The following is a 21892-nucleotide window of genomic DNA, read 5'->3' as shown; positions in this document are numbered from 1 at the left end:
TGGTAGCTGAATGCCTGCTTGTGGATGATTTCTTGGTGTGTTTGGAGTGGTTACTGAATCTCTGAAGGTAAATGTGGTGATATGTGGGTTTCTTGTGTATGGTTCTCTGGATTCCATTGTTCTAGATGATTGTCCAGGAAGTTGATGCTAGTGTGGAAGTGTTCCAGAGAGAGTTTAATGGATGAGTGGTGGTTGTTGAAGTTGTGGTAGAAATCTATGAGGGAGTTTAATCTCCAGAGGATGAAAATGTTGTCGATGTAACTCAGGTATATCATCGGTTTAGTGGTGCATTTGATATGGCTTATTACAACAAACCCACTAACTCCCTCTTCTTGTCATATGACTGGAGAGGTGTTAACGGGCCAGTCTACCTTGAAGAGTCCCTTAAAATATGTGCTAACTACTTATGCTAAACAATCTGTTGCACCTTGCATTTAGTTGTCTCTCTAAACAGACGTTGGCCCAGTAAAAAACATTACCTCACTGACCTTGTCTCTGTGGCACTGACACGGCTACAACTACACTGCATAGTGTAGACAAGGCACTCTGTCTATAACATATGCTAAATCAGTTGAGCTAAAGCCTTCTATCACTTATCACAAGCACTAAAGTCAGTTAACTGGGGGAGTTCTTTTAATATTTATTTGGAAATCATACTATTCTTCCTTAAGGGCTACAAAATTAAGTAGACCTAATTTACATCGGCATATAGCTGCTGCAGTAATTACATTGCTTGTGCGTGTCTACACTTTGCTCCTTGTGTCAGTGGTGCGCATCTTCACCAGAGCGCTTGCACTGATTGAACTGTCAGTGTGGGGCATTGTGGGATGGCTTCTCAATGCCAGCAACAGTCAATGTAAGCAACGCAGTGACTACACTGGCACTGCTTTGACCTAACTATATCGACATTGACTCTACATCTCTTGTGGAGGTGGAGTTATTAAGTAGGTGTAGTGGGGCAGTTACATCGGCAGAAGAGAAATTTTAATGTAGACACTTAGAGAGTTAGGTCGACGTAAGTTGCATTGCATTGACCTAACTTTGTAGTGTAGACCAGGGCTAAGAAATGTTACTTTAGAGTTGTTAACTGCCTAATTACTGAAAGGGAAGTAAATGACACATTCTTAAAGGTGCTTGTGACAATTCTGTTTATTTCCATCAATGCCTTTCAAATTTAGCAAAAATGTTTGAATTAAGATGCAAACAGATATGCTAAGGTAACAGACTAGACCTAAAAATGTATTCTGAGAAGTTATCTGATTACTTTTTGCCTGAAAAGTACACCTATATTCATTTGTTATTTTTATTACCTTTTTGGCAGTCTTAGTTGTTTATGTTCTGAGTAATGGTGTAGAAGTCATAGTATTCAGTATAACCAAAGTTTCACCATGCAATATGTGTGAGTAAAACAAAAGGAATCTAAAAACAGTCACTGATCTGTTGCTTCCATAAGAGTTTAATAAGTACTATGTAGTGGATTATATTTAGTGCACAGTATTCAATCATGTAGATTCCATTTTAAAAGTAACTTTACAATTATTAATTATTATAAAATGCCAGATTTGTATGTGGAGTAGTTGCTAGACTGTCATGCAAAATACTTTTCTTATAAGTTAGCATAAAACATTTTATGCACCTTCATGAACACATCATCCCAAATGCTTGAGTCCCTGTAGTGCTGTTGAATGAGTTTGAGGAAGATTCACAGATGCTACTTGGATTATATTATTACGCTTTACAAATTCAAAGGGAGAGATTTATTTTTATATAACTTCACAAGAAATGTTTTTTCAGTGATGCATGAAAAGAAAAGCAATGATTAAAAAATCTATTTTGATTAAGATTAGCATAATAAAATGACAGGCTTTGAAAATTCCAAATGACTACTAACTGATTTTTTTTAAATGGGACCAAATCCACAGCTGGTGAAGCTAATGGAGCTACACTAATTTATACCACTCAATATTACTGATCTAATACTTAAATATTATACAAAGGACTTCATTTAAAAATGCAATTAAAGTTTTAAAGGTGACTGAAAGTTTTTTGTGGATTTTTGTTTTTTATTTTTGCTTTTTAATTTGACCTCTGCCCTATTTTTGTTTCTTTATGATGTACACATCCTGAAAGGAGATATGCAGGTATTTTTTCCCCCACTGATTGTCCCTTATTTGGGAAATATCATAAATGAATAGTCTGAACTTTTATGGTTTTGTTAGAAGACCACTAGGGGGTAAAAATGTGATCATTTAATAAGTTAATTAAAGGGACTTTTTGAATAATCAAAGAGAACTTCTTCCCCTATTTAAAATGTTAGTCATTTGAATGGATGTTAACAAAAAAGAATGAACAGAAAAAGTTCGGTCTGACTAAAAATTGCTTCCACCTCTTAGCTTCTGCTCAGCTCAGGATGGAGAGACAATATTTGTATACTGTAACAGATGTTCGGGGAATATCCACACACTAGCTTTTACAAAAGTTTTAACTACCTTAAATTAATTGGCAATCCAAGGTAAGAGGTGTTGTGTAGACAAACCCACGTTGTCATCATCTGACTGGTTCTCCACTCATCCTAGGGCCCTAGGCTATGTCAACGCTGCAAAATTTGATGTGAAATCCTTTTGGAGACAAGTGCACAGGTAATGGCTCTCTCAACATAGCTAGTTGAGATCAATACTTTAACTTCCACATAGTGTGTTGGGAGATATAAGTTGCACCTTGATTAGCTACATTGAGGTAAAAATTACCTGTACCTTGTCTCCACTAGGATTTTACATCAAGATAGCTAACACAATGTAAAAACATTTTTTCCCCCCCAGCAAAGACATCTAAAGTCCAGCCTGAATTTCTATTGTAAAACACAAGCATGGGAAAAAAGAGAACCTTTCAGGTCTTCTTTATACATCATGGAGGGACAAAAAAGGATATGACTCATATATATTTTAACTTTTGAAGGTTACCTTTAAGAACATAAGGATCTGATCTTGGAAACATGTACATACAAGTAACTTTTGTAAGCAGTCCTGTTGAACTCAGTGTGAGCACACACATTGGGAAGCAAGTTGCCCAATAAATATTTGTGGGATCAGGCTACAATACATTAGTTCAATAGCTTGGGAGAAGTTTGGTAGGAGGAGGCAGCAGCTGTTGGAAAATAACTGCTGACTCATTTATACTGTCTCTCCCCTATGTCACTTGGGCTGATTGATTTTTCTGGGCCAAAATGCAAAGACTTATCAGCACTTTCAGTATTGTATGTTACTCAGAAAAGTTTCTCTCTGTATTGTCATGAAATGTATGTAACTCATCTCTTTCTCTCTCTTTTTTTGTAGTCTGCAACTGTGTCTGATGGAGGTAAGCTCAAATTTGTTGTCACTTTTATTAGTATTCAGAAAATCAAAGTTCCCACATTAAATAGTGTGGTAAAGTGTGATAAATAAAATGTCATATGACAAGAAGTGTTTGCTTGATAAACATGATGGGACCATCCTGCAGTCCTTAATGATGCACTGACTTCAGTAGGAATTGTGCCTATGAAAATCCTGAAGGATCAAGCCTGATGTTTACATGTTATATTCCTTTGTTTACTTACATAATTTTTTCTGGCATATGCATTTAAATAAATGCATGTTATTACAACTAGAATTCTTCATTTGTGATTTTTTAAAAAGTTGATCTAGTAGGATATTATTAAATTGGGAACTGATGAAATCTCACTCTCATTTTTTAAATATCCTTTATGTACTGTATATTCTTTCACCATTGCACTTTTCATCAACAGCATTTCATTTTACATGTTAAAACAAGTTTTTTACTGTTTTGTCTTGCAGAGACTGCTCCTAGCTCATAGGTTAAGTGTGATCTCAGAGCTCTTGTTGAGGCTAAAAGGAGTTCCTTTTTATAACGAAGTAATGCATTCATTTTAGATAAATAAGATGGCATCCTTAAAAACTGAATAAATGTAACCCAACCTGAAGTTCTTGCTGTTCTGGGATAACTATTGGGTCTGAATAAGTGGGTTTTTTACCCACGAAAGTTTATGCCCAAATAATTTGTTAGTCTTTACGGTGCTACCAGATTCCTCGTTGTTTTTGTGGATACAGACTAACATAGCTACCCCTCTGATATTGGGTCACTATCTATGCTACATTTTGTGATGAGCGATCAGGAATTGAGAAGAGGCTATCTAACTCTTCCATTTGAGAACTCTGAACCAAATTCCACTATTAAGATTAGCATTGCTACTTGGGCCTCCTACTATGCTGGGCTTCAAATAGAGATAAAGAATTGTTTAAGTTCAGTTGAATGGCAGTTCCAGCTAATTAAGGTTCTAATATGGTTTGGCTGGCAAAAGTTTGGTAGAAACTTATTTAAAAACAAAATATTTTTAGCTAAGTTGTAACTAGTGACTGAAGAAATTCAACAATTGCTGTACATTTTTAAAAAAACAAAAACAAAAATGTGTTCTATGTAGGCGAGAACATACTCTTTTAGCATGGCCCTTGCACCATTTGGACCCATACATATTAACCAACCAAGTTGTGTTAGAAACCAGTTTAGCTGGAACAGTATAAATATGATTCCTTAACAGTATACAAGGCCTTTAGTATAGCTTAGTTTACACTACAGGTGGTTTGCTTCTAGAGTTGCCTCACTTGATCCTGCGAAGGATCAGTCTTGCGTGTATTTTACCCATTTTGGCTTTCTTCAAGTACTGTATAATATATACTGTTTTATTAGGCAAAAGGACGCAAACATCTGTTTAAGAAACAAGCGAACTAAAACGAAAGAAAGATTCTGAAGCTGGAGGAGGGTAGGGTTAGTTGCTTGTTTTTTTTATCTAAGTGGAAGAGTAGCAAAATATATTCACAGCAGCTCTCGTTATTCATTCCTCCCCTATCTTTCTTTGTCATTTCTTATAAAAAATGAGGCCTGTTTGGGCTTCAGCCAGAAATAAAACCCTAGACAGAGTTGACTGTGTCATTTTGCTAGCAGCTAACTTATCCCATCAGGTATTTTCTCTTCTTCAGCTGTCACCACTGTCACAGCACTCGGATGGGAGGTAGAACATAGAGTCTGTTTGAAGCCCACCCACTAATTTGCCATGGGATAACGGGGGAAAAGGCAGTGTGCACCTATTCCATCTCTTGTTTCTTAAACAGAGGTTATATCTTCACTGTAAAAAGGTGTGTTTTTACAGTGAGTAGTCTGTCTTGATGGAATATTCTAGCAGAGACAAGGCACAGGTTTTGTTTGTTTTTTTTTTAACCTCAATGTAGCTAGTCAAGATAAAAACCCTAGGTGAAAGGTGTAGGGTTGACCCTGACTGACTATATCGAGATAAAAACTATAATGCCTTGTCTCCACTAAGATTTTACATCCAGTTAGCTCTCTTGAGTTTCCCATCTCAGTGTAAAAATACATCTTTTTATCTGTAATCAAGACATAGACATAGCCTAACATGCAGACAGTGTTTCTAGGTTTACTAATCTGAATATTGTACAGACAGCTAATTCCACAAGAAATGATTTTTGTGTCCTGAAAGTTTATGTATTCTAAATTTGTTGGTCTGAAAAAAGATTATCTGCTTGTCTACAATGAAAAGTATTTCTCCTTCATGGCAAGTCTAATCTCCATTTGCTGAGGAAATGGGAACCCTGAAGTAGCACTCCCTTGATAGTAACATCAAGCACAGTGTACTTCCATTTGTCAGTTTTATTAGAGATCTCTGGCTTGTCATGTTCCGCTCCTCCAGTATTGTTACTGAAGTTATTTTCAAGTCTAGGGATAATTGTATTTTCACAATTAATACTGTAGAATTTGGTGGAGTCGTGAAGTCTGAGGGCTGTGTAGGTTGCAGAGGTAAAAGAACAGATTGGAACTTGCACTCAGTATTCTGTTCTATATCCTAGTATTTTATCTGTCTTGTCAATTAGTGCTGAAGATTTAACACCATACACTCTCTCAGTTTTTAAGGTACCAGTGGGTCCTAAGTTCTGTACAAAGCTATAAAATATAGACTATGTGAAGAATAATATTTAATAAATGCTTAACTATATAGAAGATAAACTGGAAAAATAAGATCCAAGAGAAGGGAGTGAAACCAGAAAAATTGAATAGAAATAAAATCTTAACTAATTTCAGCTATAGTTTCACTAGGTATAATGTTCTGATTAATGTCTATACGACAATTTCAGACTTTTACTTTCTTTGAAAATGTCACAGCAATGATTTTTTTCTATTTTTTTTTTTTTATTTCAGCACTTCATTAGAAGACCCACAGAATTACGTATTTTCAGGCTTGTCTAGGTTAGAGGAATTTGCTCCAGTGTAACAGCATTAATATAGTTGCACAATGCAAATTTCCCTTACCTATACAAGCCATTTATGTTAGTATGTCTATTTAAATCTATCCTTGCAACTAGAACAGGGGGCATAGCAACTTTTTCTCTCTCAAATCACTAGTGCCTCATGTTATGTAAAAGCTTTACATTAGAGTCTGGCTTTGGATGCTGATTGCTCAAAGCTGTATTCAGTCAGATTGTGTACTAACTCCAAATGTGCACGTTTGGGTTGTCACCACCAAAATAAAAAGGTATATATTCCCACTGGCCAACATTTTGAGATTTGGACACCTTCAGTTATGTACCCGACTCCAGATTGAGACAAATTAAATAAATGGCTTGATTTTCAGAAGTGCTACGCAGCCACTGCACTCATTTAAGTCAGTGGGATTTGATAGGGTTTGAGCACCTCCTAAAATCAAGTCACTTATTTAGGTGCCTAACTTAAGACACCCAAGTTTGAAAATGTTGTCATTTTCTTCAGTGGGTGGGAGGAAAAAGATCATTATGGGGAAATTATAGTAAGTACATTTCTCTTGAAGTTTTAATAGATATTTGAAAATAAGTCTTACAGGCTGTCACTGAAGGAAGGCTAAACCTATAATCTCTCTTCCTCCTGTATTTCCTCTCCTTCATCCCTCTGCCCTCAACTGACCAGCTGCCCTTTGTACAAGGTGAAGAGTTCTTCTAAATCTAACTTACTTGAAGCTGAATTTTGAGCTCTTAACAAACTCACAGTTCACACACCAAATTCCGTCCTCAGGGCAATAAAAATACCAACGTTGTGAGGGTTAAAAAAACTGGCTCAGTTTTTCTTTGTGCATGTCATTGGGGAAATATTAAGGGCAGTAGCCTATCAGAACAGAGGGATTTGCATAACCGGTGTGGAGTTATTCAGGAATAACTGTACATATACTACTCTCTTCAGATGGACTAATGGTGATCAGCTAAAGAACAGGGATTTACTTACTGAATAATAACTGAGAAATAAACAATAAAATCTGATTTACATAATGACTCACAGTTAGTGAGACCAGATGTCCCGATTGTATAGGGACAGTCCTGATTTTTGGGGCTTTTTCTTATATAGGAACCTATTACCACCCACCTCCTGTCACTATTTTTCACACTTGCTATCTGGTCACTCTACTCACAGCCAGTCAAAATGCAGAAAATCATAAAATTGAGAAACGAGGTTATTGGTACGGATCAGTAACTATACTGCACCTTTGCCCTGGGATCTGCAGAAACCATTTTATTTCACTATCGTTTCTTGTAATTCTTGTTCTCTGAGGCTGTGTCTACAATAGCCTTTTCTCCCCACACTTCCAACTATTGGTACCATTGGTACAGTGGGAGCACTAGCATCAATAGAGTGCAGGTTTGCTGGTGTTTCAAACATTGTGCCATTTAGGCCAACTCAGAGAGACAGTAGTTAAAATGCCAGATGTCTTCACTCCACTCTTACCATTGCTATCACTGATGGAATTTCACAAGGGGGAAATTTTAAGCATAATATAGTGTTGACAAGGTCAGTAGGTATACATCTACAGGATATCAGCACTCATCCACCTGGCCTTCCTTCTCAGAGATGTGGGCATTTATTGGTCACTGAAATACCCAGACAGTAGGTGAGGTAATTTAACACTTCAGAATTTTGAAGTATGTAATTTCTGACCTGCCACACCCCCCTCAAATTGGTTCCACAAAGTGAGTGTCTATTATTACATGCAATTACTATTCTTTGAAAGTATGTGAATGTTTAAGCTTTACATTTTGAGCTCTTCTAAAGCATTTCACTGTAATTGCTGCTGCTTGTGGATGCTGCTTTGTTGTTCTCATCACCAGAACTAGTTTATTTTTTCATAAGTAATCTGTTTGGAAAGCTTAGAATGTTTACAACTGCAAAATAATATAGAATTACATTTTAAAAACACAACCACAGAAGATGCAATAAAAATGTGACAATTCTAAAAAAAAAATAGATAAGAATAGTGTTTCAAAGTTGCAAATAGCTGATGAATTGTCTCCTCTAACAGACCTATGACTTATCTTTTAGTTCTTATACCACTAGTCCACAGTTACAGTAGATGGATTCCACTGTAACATAAATAATTAAAGCTTCTTTAGCAACAGTGGTGAAAGGTCTTTTCTTTAAATTATTTATGTAGCATTTTATAGTGCTCTGTGTTAAGTATACTGTTGGTTTCCTCAGCTTGAAGCCATGAGGGAAAAGAATCAGTTTTCTCAAAAGTATGTAAAAGGCTAATAGGAATTGTTGGAGGAAAAGACATTAGCTTGCCTTATCCAGGAAGAAGTTACAAAGGAAAAATGTCCCAAACTGAGGAAAGAATCTTCACCCAATGTGCCTTGGGGAATTACAGCTGAATTTGGTATGGATTCAGAAGGATGGTTTTCAGTGAATGGTTTGAAGTATTTGGTTAAGTGGCACCACAGTGGCTCTTATCAGCTTTATCCAGGTAATGTCTTGAGTGATTATATAGAATATCTTCATCCTGCGACTGTAGGCATTTAGTAATTACCAGGAATGTGCTGAGCTGCTCATTATAAAAAAGTTTGTTGTCTGAAATATTATTGTAGATTTTATTAAAGGATGCATACAAATAAATCATCACTGAAATATATTCTGACCTTATTCTTTTGTAAGGTTTAAATCAGAGCTTTCAAAGCCAGATTATCTTTTTAACACTTTTCAATATTTAATTGATAAGAACAATGCATATTCTTTGGAATAGCAATCTGTTTTGTAAATAAAACAAAACAAAAATAACTCAAAAGGTGTATCATGCTTCCTATGTAGGATTTAGGTTTGTGTAGAGTAAGTTGGCCAGTCTGTCACATACGTACGTAATCAAGAAAATAAAATGAAACAGACTCCCTGTCCATGGAGTGGCAGATTTCTCCTCTTAATTTTTATTTTTATTGAAAAATTGGGAAACTTCTTATAGGTATATCATGATGTGTGCTATCTTTTAAGCCATAGCGAGAATTAGTTTGCTAGATGTTTTATAGATCGATTTCTGTTTCTCCCCTTAGACAATGGCATGTTTTAGTGTCAGCATTGTGGTGCAGCTGCTTACATGTTGTTCGTTTGCTAAGGTTAATAGGTTTCTGTGTTTTGTATCATCTATTCAGATTTCAGTATAGAAAACCAAAGTGGCAAATTGAATAAGACTTTAAAAAAAAAAAATTTGTCCATAGTATGGATTCAAGTACTGTTGTCGTCTGGGTGGGAGTTAAAGAATAAAAGAAAAAATTGTTTTTGTTTGTTGGAAGAAAATGAGGAACAAAACTACAATTGCTCCTTTGAGAGATGATAGCAGTGGTCCTAGAATAGGATGAAATAAAATGCAGTGTAAAAATGTCCTGGAGCATACTAACTCATGGACAAAGAAGGCTGAGAGGAATAGTTGGTAAGTATGTAAAGAAACTAGTTGGGTTCTGGGTGTGGCCAATATGAACAGTCATTTCAAAGCATATTTGAATGTCATAAGTATGTATAGATGTCTGTGAGGGACTAGAGGAAAATAATCATTTTAAGAAATTTTGGGACAAAGGCAAAGAGTAACTTTGATCACTCAAGCCTACTATTTTTTTTTCAGAGAAGTGTCCTAGGATTCCTAGGTTCAACAAACTGTTAATCTTTGGTTTTAATCAGAAGAGCCAAAATGAGTCAGATGCTAGCCATTATGGAGATAAAAGCATGGTGTGTGTGTCACCGTTCTGGGGGCACTCAGGACTGAGAATCACCTTGTTACCCCCTGTCTCCAGCCTGAGAGAGTATTGCCTGTGCCTGGCTTGGTGTCAGCTCCCTAAGGTCACCAGTCTTTCAGGAAATCAAGCAGTCTCCTTGGGGCTATGCCAGCCCTTTCTTCACCTTGCAGGTTGACAATAGAATCATCCCAGTTCATGAGTCACTTTGAATCATTCCCTTGTGATCCTCTGTCCCAAAGGAACATTGTGCCCCACTTTACTGGTTTTAAATAAGAACATAAGAATGGCCATACTGGGTCAGACCAATGGTCCATTTAGCCCAGTATCCTGCCTTCTGACAGTATCCAGTACCAGATGCTTCTGAGGGAATGAACAGAACAGGGCAATTTATCAAGTGATCCATCCGCTGTCATCCACTCCCACCTTCTGAGCGTTAGAGGCTTAGGGCAGGGGTTCTCACAACCAATTTTTTGGTGGCCTCAGAGTGCAGCCACCAACTCTCACCGGTGGCCGCACTGACACTTTTTCCTGAAATGCTTAATTAACTTTAGGAAAAACAATTAAATATGCACAGATGCACATCCAAATCATTGTAATGTATATTTGTAGGGTTTTTTGGCAGACTCAATAGTAAAAATAATGCTGCCTCCCCCTTGGGGAGTGAAATTTGTATATTTGTTAATATCACAGCACATTTAGTAGCTTCCTGGGAGGCTGTGAAAAGTGATAAATGATGTTAACAAACATACAAGTATCATTTTTCACGGATAGCTACTAAGTCTGCTGTGAAAAATGGATACTTGCATGTTTGTTAATATCATTTTTTTCAGCAAGCCCCAGGACCCATTAAGCCCTGGATGGGGGAGGGGAAGCAAAGGGGAAGGTAGCGGGGGGGCAGAGGCGATGGTGGGATGGATGTGGGGCAAGGGGAGGCAGTGCGGGTTCATGACAATGGGAGGGAAGGAGGTGGATGCTGGGCTGTGGGAGGCAGCCAGGGGCCAGTGGCAATGGGGATGGGTGAAGAGGCCCACTGTTGCGTGGCCAGAGCCAGGGCCTGGTGTCTGCTGCCAGGTGGCCAGGGCTGTGGCTCAGTGCCTGTGGCCAGAGCCCAGAGCTGGGGACAGGAACTGTGTAGCTGGAGCCAGGTATCTGAGCTCGTTGCCGCAGAGCCAGAGCTGTGGGTCAGCGCCCGCGGCCAGTGACATGCAGCTAGAGCAGGGGATCAGCGCTGGGTCTGCGTGGCTGGAGCCTGGTGCCAGCGTCCGCCAACACATGGCTGGAACTGCAGTCCAGAGGCCAACTGAAGCTCCAGAGCCAGGTGTCACCTGCTGCCCCATGGCCAGAGCTAGGGATTGGCTCCCAAAGCCCCGTGGTTGGAACCCATTGCCGTGCACCTGGGGCTGGGGGTCGTCAGTACCTGGGGCCAGCGCCTTTCACTGCACAGCCGGAGCTTGGGACTGGAGCCGGGGGCCAGCGCCTGCTGCCACACAGCTGGAACCAGGGGCCGGAGGCTGAAGTCCCACAGCTGGAGGCCAGGGCCACCTGGCTGGAGCCAGGGGAATGGGCGGTTAGTATCCACTCCCCTGCGGTTGGAGCCTGGGGCTCTATGGCTAGTCTCCTGAAGTCCCACCGCTGGAGACTGCTGCCCAAACTCTCTCCAAGGTGGGTCAAGAACTCACCTAACTCCTGCAGCGTTGTGCTCCACCTCTCTCCAGAAGCAGTGCAGGGCAGCACATCCAGGAGCAACAAGGAGTGAGTGGGAGGGGCCAATGCTTTGCTCCCCCCCCATCACTGCCCAGGAGACTGTCATGGCTGCACGAAAACCCCCTGGTGGCTGCATTTGAGAAATGTTGGCTATGGGACACACAGAGCATGGGGTTGCATCCCTGACGATCTTGGCTAATAGCCATAGATGTTTCTGTCCTCCATGAACGTATCTAATTCTTTTTTGAATCCAGTTACATTTTGGCCTTTGCAACATCCCATAGTAATGAGTTCCAGAGGTCATCTGTGTGTTGTGTGAAGAACTAATTCCTTGTGTTTGTTTTAAACCTCCTGCCTATTAATGTAATTGGGTGACCCCTGGTTTGTGTGCTATGTGAAGGAATAAATAATGTTTCCTTATTCACCTTCTTTACATTCATGATTTTATAGGCCTCTGTCTTATCCCCCCTTTGTTGTCTCTTTTCTAAGCTGCACAGTCCCAGTCTTTTTAATCTCTCCTCCTATGGAAGCTGTTCCATACCACTAATCATTTTTGTTGCCCTTCTCTGTACTTTTTCCAATTCTAATATATCTTTTTGGAGATGGGGAAACCAGAACTGCACACAATATTCAAGGTGTGGGAGTACCATGGATTAATATAGCGACATTATGATATTTTCTGTTTTATAATCTATCCCTTTTCTAATGTTTCCAAATATTCTGTTACCTTTTTTGACTGCTGCTGCACATTGAGCAGTCATTTTCAGAGACGTAGCCACAATGACTCCAAGATCTCTTGCTTGAGTTGGGATTATGTTTTTCAATGTGCATTACTTTGCTTTAATCAACATTGAATTTCATCTGCCATTTTCTTGCCCAGTTGCACAGTTTTGTGAGATCCCTTTGTAACTCTTCGCAGTCTGCTTTGGACTTAACTATCTTGAGTAATTTAGTATTGTCCTCAAACTTTGCCACCCCACAGTTTACCCCTTTTCCAGATCATTTATGTATATGTTGAACAGTGCTGGTTCTAGTCAGATACTAGAGGATCCTGCTATTTATTGCTCTCTATTGTGAAAACTGCCCATTTATTCCTACCCTTTGTTTCCTATATTTTAATCAGATACTGATCCATGAGAGGATTTTCCCTCTTATCACATGATTGTCTACTTTGCTTAAGGGCCTTTGGTGAGGAACCTTGTCAACGTCTTTCTGAAAGTCCAAGTACACTATATCCACTGGATCACCCTTGTTCACATGTTTGTTGATCCCCCACAAAGAATTCTGATCAATTGGTGAGGCATGATTTCCCTTTACTAAAGCAGTGTTGAATCTTCCCCCAACTGATTGTGTTCATCTGTGCGTCTGATAATTCTGTTCTTTACTATAGTTTAAACCAATTTGCCTAGTACTGAAGTTAGGCTCAGCAGCCTGTAATTGCCAAGGTGGCTTCTAGAGCCTTTTTTTAAAAATTGGTGTAACAAAAGCTATCTGCCAGTCATCTGGTACAGCAATTGATTTAAGTAATAGGTTATATAACATGGTTATATAACACAGCAATTTCATATACGAGTTCCTTCAGAACTCTTGGGCGAATACCATCTGGTCCTGGTGACTTATTACTGTTTAATTTATCAATTTGTTCCCAAACCTCCTCTACTGACACCTCAATTTAGGATAGTTCCTCAGATTTGTCTCCTAAAAAGAATGGCTCATGTATGTGACTCTTCCCCCACATCCTTTGCAGTGAAGATGGATGCAAAGAATTCATTTAGCTTTTCCACAACAGTCGTCTCTTCCTTGAGTGCTTCTTTAGAAGTTTGATTGTCCAGTGGCCCACTGATTGGCAGGCTTCGTGCTTCTGATGTACTTAAGAAAACCTTAAACCACCTTAAATCACCTCTTCTGTAAACCACGCAGCACTTGTGAGCAATTTTATAATTAAACAAAAGTAGATTTATTTAAGAAAGAATTATGATTTAGTTATAAACAAGAGAGTGTGGTGGAAACAAATGGTTGCAATACAAAACAAACCCGTAAAACGTGAACCCTATTAAAGTAGGTTCCCCCCATCCCCCAAAGTTCAGTCTTATACAGAGCTGACTGGCTTCACAGAACCAGGAACCAATTTTTCATGAGAACTTGATGTTCTCCACAAGTTGTCTCCTGAATGAAAGGATTCAGAGGACTTCCCTCTCCTCTCTATTATATTTAAACAGTCATTGGTTTCTATTTATAGACAGGGCAAAACTCCTGCCTTGTTGTAATGTTCCTTTCTTACATTTAAGAGGTTTTGATTGTTTACAGTTGTCTCTGATGGTTTTCCATTGATAGTCTTGGGATTGAACAAGGCTATTGTATTTCAGGGTAGAGGGACATCACTGAGACATATTATTCCCATGTGCCTAACTTCCCCCCAAAGTCCATAAAGCATGCTTTCAGTATAAATACATTAGTCCTTAAATTTACATACATCTCACAATGATTATGACTTTTAACAAGTTATAAGCTTTCTGTTGATACCTTGCATGTGACTCCTTATGGATAAATATACGGTAAGACATTTGTTTGTTATAGTGAGTTTGTCATGTCTGAGGTGAGAATTGTTTGCAAAGATTAGGGGACCCTTTGCCAAGGAACTTTTGTGTCACAGTGGGGTATTTGGGGAAGGAATTTGAAAGATGAATCTGACTTAGTACTAGAGTATGTAATTAGATGTGACTAGCCAAGAGGGTTTGTGTATACAAAGTGGAAATGGAGTCCTTGGAGGCAGTAGCTAGGTATAACAAAGAACCAACACTCCTAGGCGGCGAGTTATATGGGCCCGTGGTGGCCATGCTCCACCAATATTTAGGAACATGGGCCTGGCTCCACCAATGTTTGGGGTTACTGTGCTTTGGGAGGCCCCCCGCTTTACAGGGACGCAGGGTCCAGGGCGGCCTGGGGGCTTAGCAGGAGGCCTGACGCTGGCAGCAGCGAGCGACCCGGCCCCAGCCCGGCCAGCTTTGCTCCACACCGCCCTGCCTGCTCCTGGCTTCACTCAGGGGTGGGTGCGGAAGCCAGAAATAGGCAGGGCAGGGTTTGGGGAAAGGGGTGGAATGGGGAGGTGAGGTGGCCGGGTTGCTCGCTGCTGCCGGCGCCAGGCCTCCTGCTAAGCCCCCGGCCACCTTGGACCCCATGTCCCCTTGAAGTGCGGGGCCTGGGGCAGTTGCCCCGGTCCGTCCTATGGATGGGGCAGCTCTGCCTGGACCCCATGTCCCCCTGAAGCATGGGGGCCCCCAAAACGTGGGGCCCGGGGCTATTGCCCCGTTCCGTCCTATGGACGGGACGGCTCTGCTTGAACCCATTCTGGGCACCATAAAAAATTATACAAACCTGGCACCCATGCCAGCACTTGCAAACATGAAAGCAGGGACTAGGATAAAATGAGAAATTCTGAAGGCCCTCCCAAAACTGTTTTGAGAGGAACTGGGGTATTGCTTTCAGAAACCATTTGGGGAGGGGTAAGGAGACGGGATTCAGATTGAGAAGCCACAAGAGAACTAGTGGAGACAGTGTACTACAGAATGTTTGTTTATTTTGTGCACTGAGCAGACAAATCTCAGACTCTTCTTTCTAGCTGACCCTCAGTTGCCATCTGCACACCTCCATCAGAGATATGTGCAAAGCAAAGTCATTTTAATTTGTAAATTCACACCAACTCTACTCTGAGATTACCTTAATCCCAGTCATTGAAACAGATTGCAGCACAGTAAAGTAAAATAAATAGAGGCACTTATTAATACTTCTGGAAAAAAATCTTGTCCCATGTTTTCAGATTAACAGAAACCATTGCAGAAATCTGTGCAGATTTTGGAAGGACACTGACTGAGCATGTATTTGGGATTAGAAAGGAACTTTCAGGTTAATTGTTTTGGAATATTCATTCATATTAATAATTAAAATTTCCTTTTCTGAAATAATCTGAATTGTTTTAATAAAATCTGTAAGGATTTAGAATTCTTGGACTATTTTAAGATGGTTCTTGTGGCCCAAATCCCAGTTCCTATTGACTGGGAACTGTGGCCAATGGAACTCCGGGGGCGGTGCCTGCAGGCGGAGGCAGCACATGGAGCTAGGAGCTGAGGGAGGGAAGTTCCTGTCGCCTTTCCGGGGAGTCCTCTCCCCGATAAGTACCACCCTGCACCCCAGCCCTGAGCCCTCCCCCCGCCAGCTCTTGCTGCTAGGGGGCAGCAGGGGCCTAAGACTGCCCCAGCAGCAGCCAGCGTGACTGGCTCAAGGGCTACCCGAGCTGCTCAGGTAGATCCCAAGCCAGCTGCACCGGGCTGCTGCAGAAGTCACTGAGGTCATGGAAAGTCATGGAATCCGTGACCTCATGGAGCCTTAATAATAAAACAGAAAATATCATGTTGCCGCTATATAAATCCATGGTACGCCCACTTCCTGAATACTGTGTGCAGATGTGGTCACCCCATCTCAGAAAAGATATACTGGAATTAGAAAAGATTCAGAAAAGGGCAACGAAAATGATTAGGGGTATGGAACTGCTTCCGTATGAGGAGAGATTAATAAGGCTGGGATTCTTCAGCTTGGAAAAGAGATGACTAAGGGGGGATATGATTGAAGTCTATAAAACCATGACTGGTGTGGAGAAAGTAAATAAGGAAGTGTTTATTTACTCCTCATAACACGAGAACCAGGGGTCACCAAATGAAATTAATAGGCAGCAGGTTTAAAACAAGCAAAAGGAAGTATTTCTTCACACAACGCACAGTCAGCTCTTTGCCAGAGGATATTGTTCAGGCCAAGACTATAACATGGTTCAAAAAAAAGAACTAGATACAGTCATGGAGGATAGGTCCATCAATGGCTATTAGCCAAGATGGGCAAGGATGGTGTCCCTAGCTTCTCTTTGCCAGAAGCTGGGAAAGAGTGACAGGGAATGGACCACTCAAAGATTACCTGTTCTGTTCATTCCCTCTAGGGCACCTGGCATTGACCACTGTCAGAAGACAGGATACTAGGCTAGATGGACCATTGTCTGACCCAGTATGACCATTCTTATGTTCTGGTTCACACTTCAGTCAACCACCACTCAAGGCCTCCCTAGAACAAAGCACTCCCAGTTCACACTTTTCAAACAAACAAACACGCAGTCAAGCAGTCTCCGCAACTAGCACCAGTCAAACACTAGTCAAACTGATGGTCACAGCAGACATACTCAGATATCCACCCCATCGACTCAAAACACAGCCCCCCAATGCAGCACCTACCTCAAGAGCACTCACTATAGCTCTTCTCGGATAGCTTCAAGGCAAACTCCCTCTCTTTGCTTACCCTCTGTTCATTCCTCTTTCTTGAGTGATAACTGCTAATTTAGACTGCATCATTTTGTATGTAGAGTTGGGATTATGTTTTCCAATGTGCATTACTTTGCATTTATCAACGTTGAATTTCATCTGTCATTTTGTTGCCCAGTTACCCAGTTTTGTGAGATCCCTTAGTAACTCCTTGTAATCTGCTTTGGATCTAACTATCTTGAGTAATTTAGTATCATTTGCGAATTTTGCCATCTCACACTTCGCTGCCTTTTCCAGATGATTTATGAATATGTTGAACACCACAGATTCCAGTACAGATCCTTGGGGGACCCCGCTATTTACCTCTCTCCATTCTGAAAACTGACCCTTTATTCCTACTCTTTGTTTCTTGTCTTTTAACCAGTCATTGATCCATGAGAGAACCTTCCCTCTTATCCCATGACTGCCTACTTCGCTTAACAGCCTTTGGTGATATTGTCAAAGTCTTTCTGAAAGTCCATGTACACTATCCACTGGACCACCCTTGTCCACATGATTGTTGGCCACCTCAAAGAATTCTAATAGATTGGTGAGACATTATTTCCCTTTGCAAATGACGTATTGACTCTTCCCAAACATATCGTGTTCATCTATATGTCTGATAATTCTGTTCTTTTAGTATAGTTTCATCCAGTGTTTCTGGTCCTGAAGTTAGGCTGACTGACCTGTAATTGCTAGGATTGCCTCTGGAGCTTTTAAAAAAAAATTGGCATTACATTAGCTACATTAGTGATAGGTTATATACCAGTTAGTTGTTCTGCAATTTCATGTTTAAGTTCCTTCAGAACTCTTGGATGAATACTGTGATGGGATCCCCGGTGCGCAGCCTGGGACCATGGGACCGCTGTGCCCCCTTAACTCTCCAACCTGGACTGTCTCTCACAATACTTTGCTAGTGACAAGCAGTAAGCTGTTATCGCTCAGCACAACTGCATGTGGAGTCCCACAACGAGCTAGATTGCATGAATGCTCCCAGAGCCCCTCATGAATCACGCAGAGAAAGGCACCAGCCAAATCCCCCAGCTCCCAGCCTTGTACCTCAGGAATATACCGTCTTGCACTGCTCTAGATGAGCTGTGCAAATTTATTAATTGGTTCAGCACTTCATCAATGGAAAGTGCATTCTCTAAGCATATTTACCACACACTTTGGGCAAACTCACTGGTAAAGATAAACAGTTAAACAAGTTTATTGATTACAAAAGATAGATTTTAAGTGATTATAAGTGATAGGCAAAAAATCAGAGTTAGTTACCAAAATAAAATAAAATGTAAGCACACAGTCTAAACTCTCAACCCTATTAGACTGGGTAACATTTAGATTAAGAATTTTTTCTCTTCCCACTGGATATTGCAGTCCTTAATATATAGGTTTGTTCCTTAAACCTGGGCATTTTTTTGGTCCTTCTAGTGTTTTTTTTTTTATTTGGGGTATACATTTATTGTGAACCTCTGTTACAGTGTTTTTAAATAGTCCCCTTGCAGTTTGCAGCTATTTGACCTTTCAGCTGTTCCTTTTAATTTCCGTTTAACTACCTTCTTCATTTTGTTTAGTTCTCCTTTTTGAAGGATGTTAAATTTAATTACATTATGGTCGCTATTCCTAAGCGGTTCAGTTGTATTCACCTCTTGGACTAGATCCTGTTCTCCACTTAGGACTAAATCAAAAATTGCCTCTTCCTTTGTGGGTTCCAGGACAAGATGCTCCAAGAAGCAGTCATTTATGGTGTCTAGAAATTTTATCTCTACATCCTGAGGTGACATTACCCAGTCAATATGATGATAGTTGAAATTCCCTTTTATTATTGCATTTTCTGTTAATCTTTCTAATCTCCCTGAGCATTTCACAGTCACTGTCGCCATCTTGGCCATGTGGTTGGTAGTATGTTCCTACTGCTGTTCTCTTATTGTTCAAGCATAGAATTTCTATCCATAGAGATTCTGTGGTACAGTTTGATTTCATTTAAGATTTTTATTGTATTTGACTCTATGCTTTCTTTCACATACCCCAGCATGACCTACTCTGTCATTCCTGTATGTTTTGAACCCTGGTATTACTGTATCCCATTGATTATCCTCATTTCACTAAGTTCCTGTGATGCCTATTACATCATTATCCTCATTTACTACTACGCACTCCATCTTAGCATTTGTATATAAGCACGTGTACATTTTATCAATCTTCAGTTGCTTACTTTCAAGTGTTATATTTAAATGGGACTCTCATGTTTAATTTCTTTCATCACTGTCTACTATTTGTACTTTACCAACTTCTTTCCTTTATATAGAGTTCCTCTTTAATAAATTTATCCATAAGGGAAGTCTCTGTCCGTACCATATGCTCCTCTGTGCCTGTTGGCTTTCCCCCAGCCCTTAGTTTAAAAAATCCTCTATAATTTAACATTTAACCTTTTAAATTTTACATGCCAGCAGTCTGGTTCCATTTTGGTTTAGGTGGAGCCCATCCTTCCTGCATAGGCTTCTCCTTTCCCAAAAGGTTCCCAGTTTCTAATAAACCTAAAACCCTCCTCCCTACACAATTGTCTCATACACACATTGAGACCTTGGAGTTCTGCCTGTTTTCTGGCCCTATGCATGGAACTGTAAGCATTCACAGAATGTTACCAGGGAGGTCCTGGACTTTAATCTCTTACCTAGCAACCAAAGTTTGACCTCCAGGACATCTTTTCTTCTTTTCCCTATATCACTGGTACCTGCATGTTACCACAACCACCAGATCCTCCACAGCATTGCCCAAAAATCTGTCTAGATGTCTATTGAGATCTGCAACCTTCACACTCAACAGGCATCAGAGGGTCCTGTGGCACCTTTGAGACTAACAGAAGTATTGGGAGCATAAGCTTCTGAAGAAGTGAGATTCTTACCCACGAAAGCTTATGCTCCCAATACTTCTGTTAGTCTCAAAGGTGCCACAGGACCCTCTGTTGCTTTTTACAGATTCAGACTAACACGGCTACCCCTCTGATACTCAACAGGCAATTTACCATGCGGTTCTCCCAGTTATCAAAACGCCAACTATTCATATATCTAATATTCAAATACCCGATTAGTATTACTTTGTTCTTCCTAACTGGAGTTCCTCTCCAGAAGGAATATCCTCAGTGTGAGAGGATACCATGACATCATCTGGAAGGAGGGTCCCAACGATGGGATTGTTTCCCTCCTCTCCAGCCTGATGTGTTCCTTCCCCAAGTCTTTCATCCTCCCTAACAGCACAGAGGCTGTCAGTCTGGGGATGGGACCGCTTCATTGTGTCTCTGAAATTCTCCTCTGAGTACCTCTCTGTCTCCCTTAGCTATTCTAGTTCAGCTACTCTGGCTTCAAGATGCCGTACTATGTTTCTGGGGGACATTAGCAACTTGCACCACATGCACACCTACAGCTCCTGCATATGAGGCAGATAATCATATGTGCTACATGGAGTGCAATAAACTGGATAGCCCCCACTCTGCTGCAAGACTTTTGCCTGCAATATTTTTACTCTTGCAAGGGTTGTATTGTTTTTTTATTTTTGTTTGAAGGTGGGTGTAATTGGCCTAAGTTTGTTTGTTAGGTATGTTTGTTAGGTGTACTGGGGTTATTGTTGTTGTTTTTCACCTACAAGTTCATCCTTGCAATGAACAACACCTATCCTTTCTTAGCCTCTGTAGTTGCAGCTACCCTTTTTGGTGTTTTTAAATCACAGCAACATCATATTACAGCCTTTAACATAGTTTATATATATCTGCGGCGTAATGAGAATATTTTGTCAACATTGTTTTGTGGTTGTAGTTGGACTAGTGGTTTCTTATTTTAAATGTTCATTTTTTCCTAAGTTCAGATAGAAAATATTTTTAGCTGTACTTCTTACCTTTGTAAGGAAACATTCTATTTAGAAACACTTGAATATTGTAGTAACTAGGTTACTGTTCCTTATTAGCCTTCCAGAGAATTTTTTAGGGGCAGTATCACGTTAAGAAGAATGCAGCATCCCCTAAGAAGGGGAGGCTGAATAGTAGCAGCCTCTAAGAAGACCCTTACTATGGGTTATTTGCCCCACACGGATTTGGAGGTCACTGGGGCCCCAAGGTTTCTTGCAGTTCTTTTGCTGCTGTATATAGAGCAGGGGTGAGTCTCTGCTAGTGTCAGAAAGTTCATTGACCAAGTTTGGAGCATATACTGCAATACTCTGGCTGTCCAAGGATGAGAAGGTACCTCTGGGGCCGATTTATTATCTACCCCCCTCCTCAGTTGCATCCTTTCCCTCGTTTTCCATATTCAGTAGTCAGTATCCCAACCACACAAATCAACTCATAGAGCTTGGAACTGCACATAAGGCTTTGCTGCCTGGCGTTACTGACACTTCCTGATGAATTATGGATTCCTCTTAAAGGACCATTCCTATTGGGAAATTCTGTGGAGAACTGCAGCCCCCCTGATGATCGTGAAAGTGTGGGGTACTCTTGGGACATATGTGTCCAAAGTTCTGGTTCAGAGTAGTGGGGATTGGAGACTGTCTCCCCTGCTCCTGGCCCCTTGGTGCTCTAGGCAGTAGTTGCTTCAAAGAAGTGGATTATTGCCCTTACAATAGTTAATTATCTTTGTAATTGGATAGGAAAGAATTTTGAGAGAAGGTTATTTTTCAGTGCAGTTGGTCCTAAAAGAGCGAAGAGTGTTTTGTGAAGTCTGCATTATTGTGAACATCAATAAGTGTCATGAAAAGCCTACTAAAAAGTTACTACTGAGTGGA

At 40.4% G+C, this 21892-nt stretch overlaps 1 protein-coding gene across 6 annotated transcripts in view; it reads left to right on the top strand.

Annotated features, from left to right (window-relative positions):
• Nucleotides 1-21892, top strand: part of RGS12 (regulator of G protein signaling 12) — a 177496-nt gene that overhangs the window by 86712 nt on the left and 68892 nt on the right. For 5 of the 6 annotated variants that reach the window (XM_034771889.1, XM_034771891.1, XM_034771892.1 and 2 more), the window contains one exon: nt 3333-3354. In XM_034771889.1, coding sequence (XP_034627780.1) covers nt 3333-3354 — 22 coding nt within the window. Of the gene's footprint in view, nt 1-3332; nt 3355-6403; nt 9779-21892 lie in introns of those variants that run through there. The other variant, XM_034771894.1, reaches the window with a different exon arrangement.

The sequence above is a fragment of the Trachemys scripta genome, chromosome 5 (assembly GCF_013100865.1).
Source record: "Trachemys scripta elegans isolate TJP31775 chromosome 5, CAS_Tse_1.0, whole genome shotgun sequence".
Lineage (NCBI taxonomy): Eukaryota > Metazoa > Chordata > Testudines > Emydidae > Trachemys > Trachemys scripta.
The sequence above is the reverse complement of the archived record's forward strand: the minus strand, read 5'-3'. Positions and strand labels throughout refer to the sequence as shown.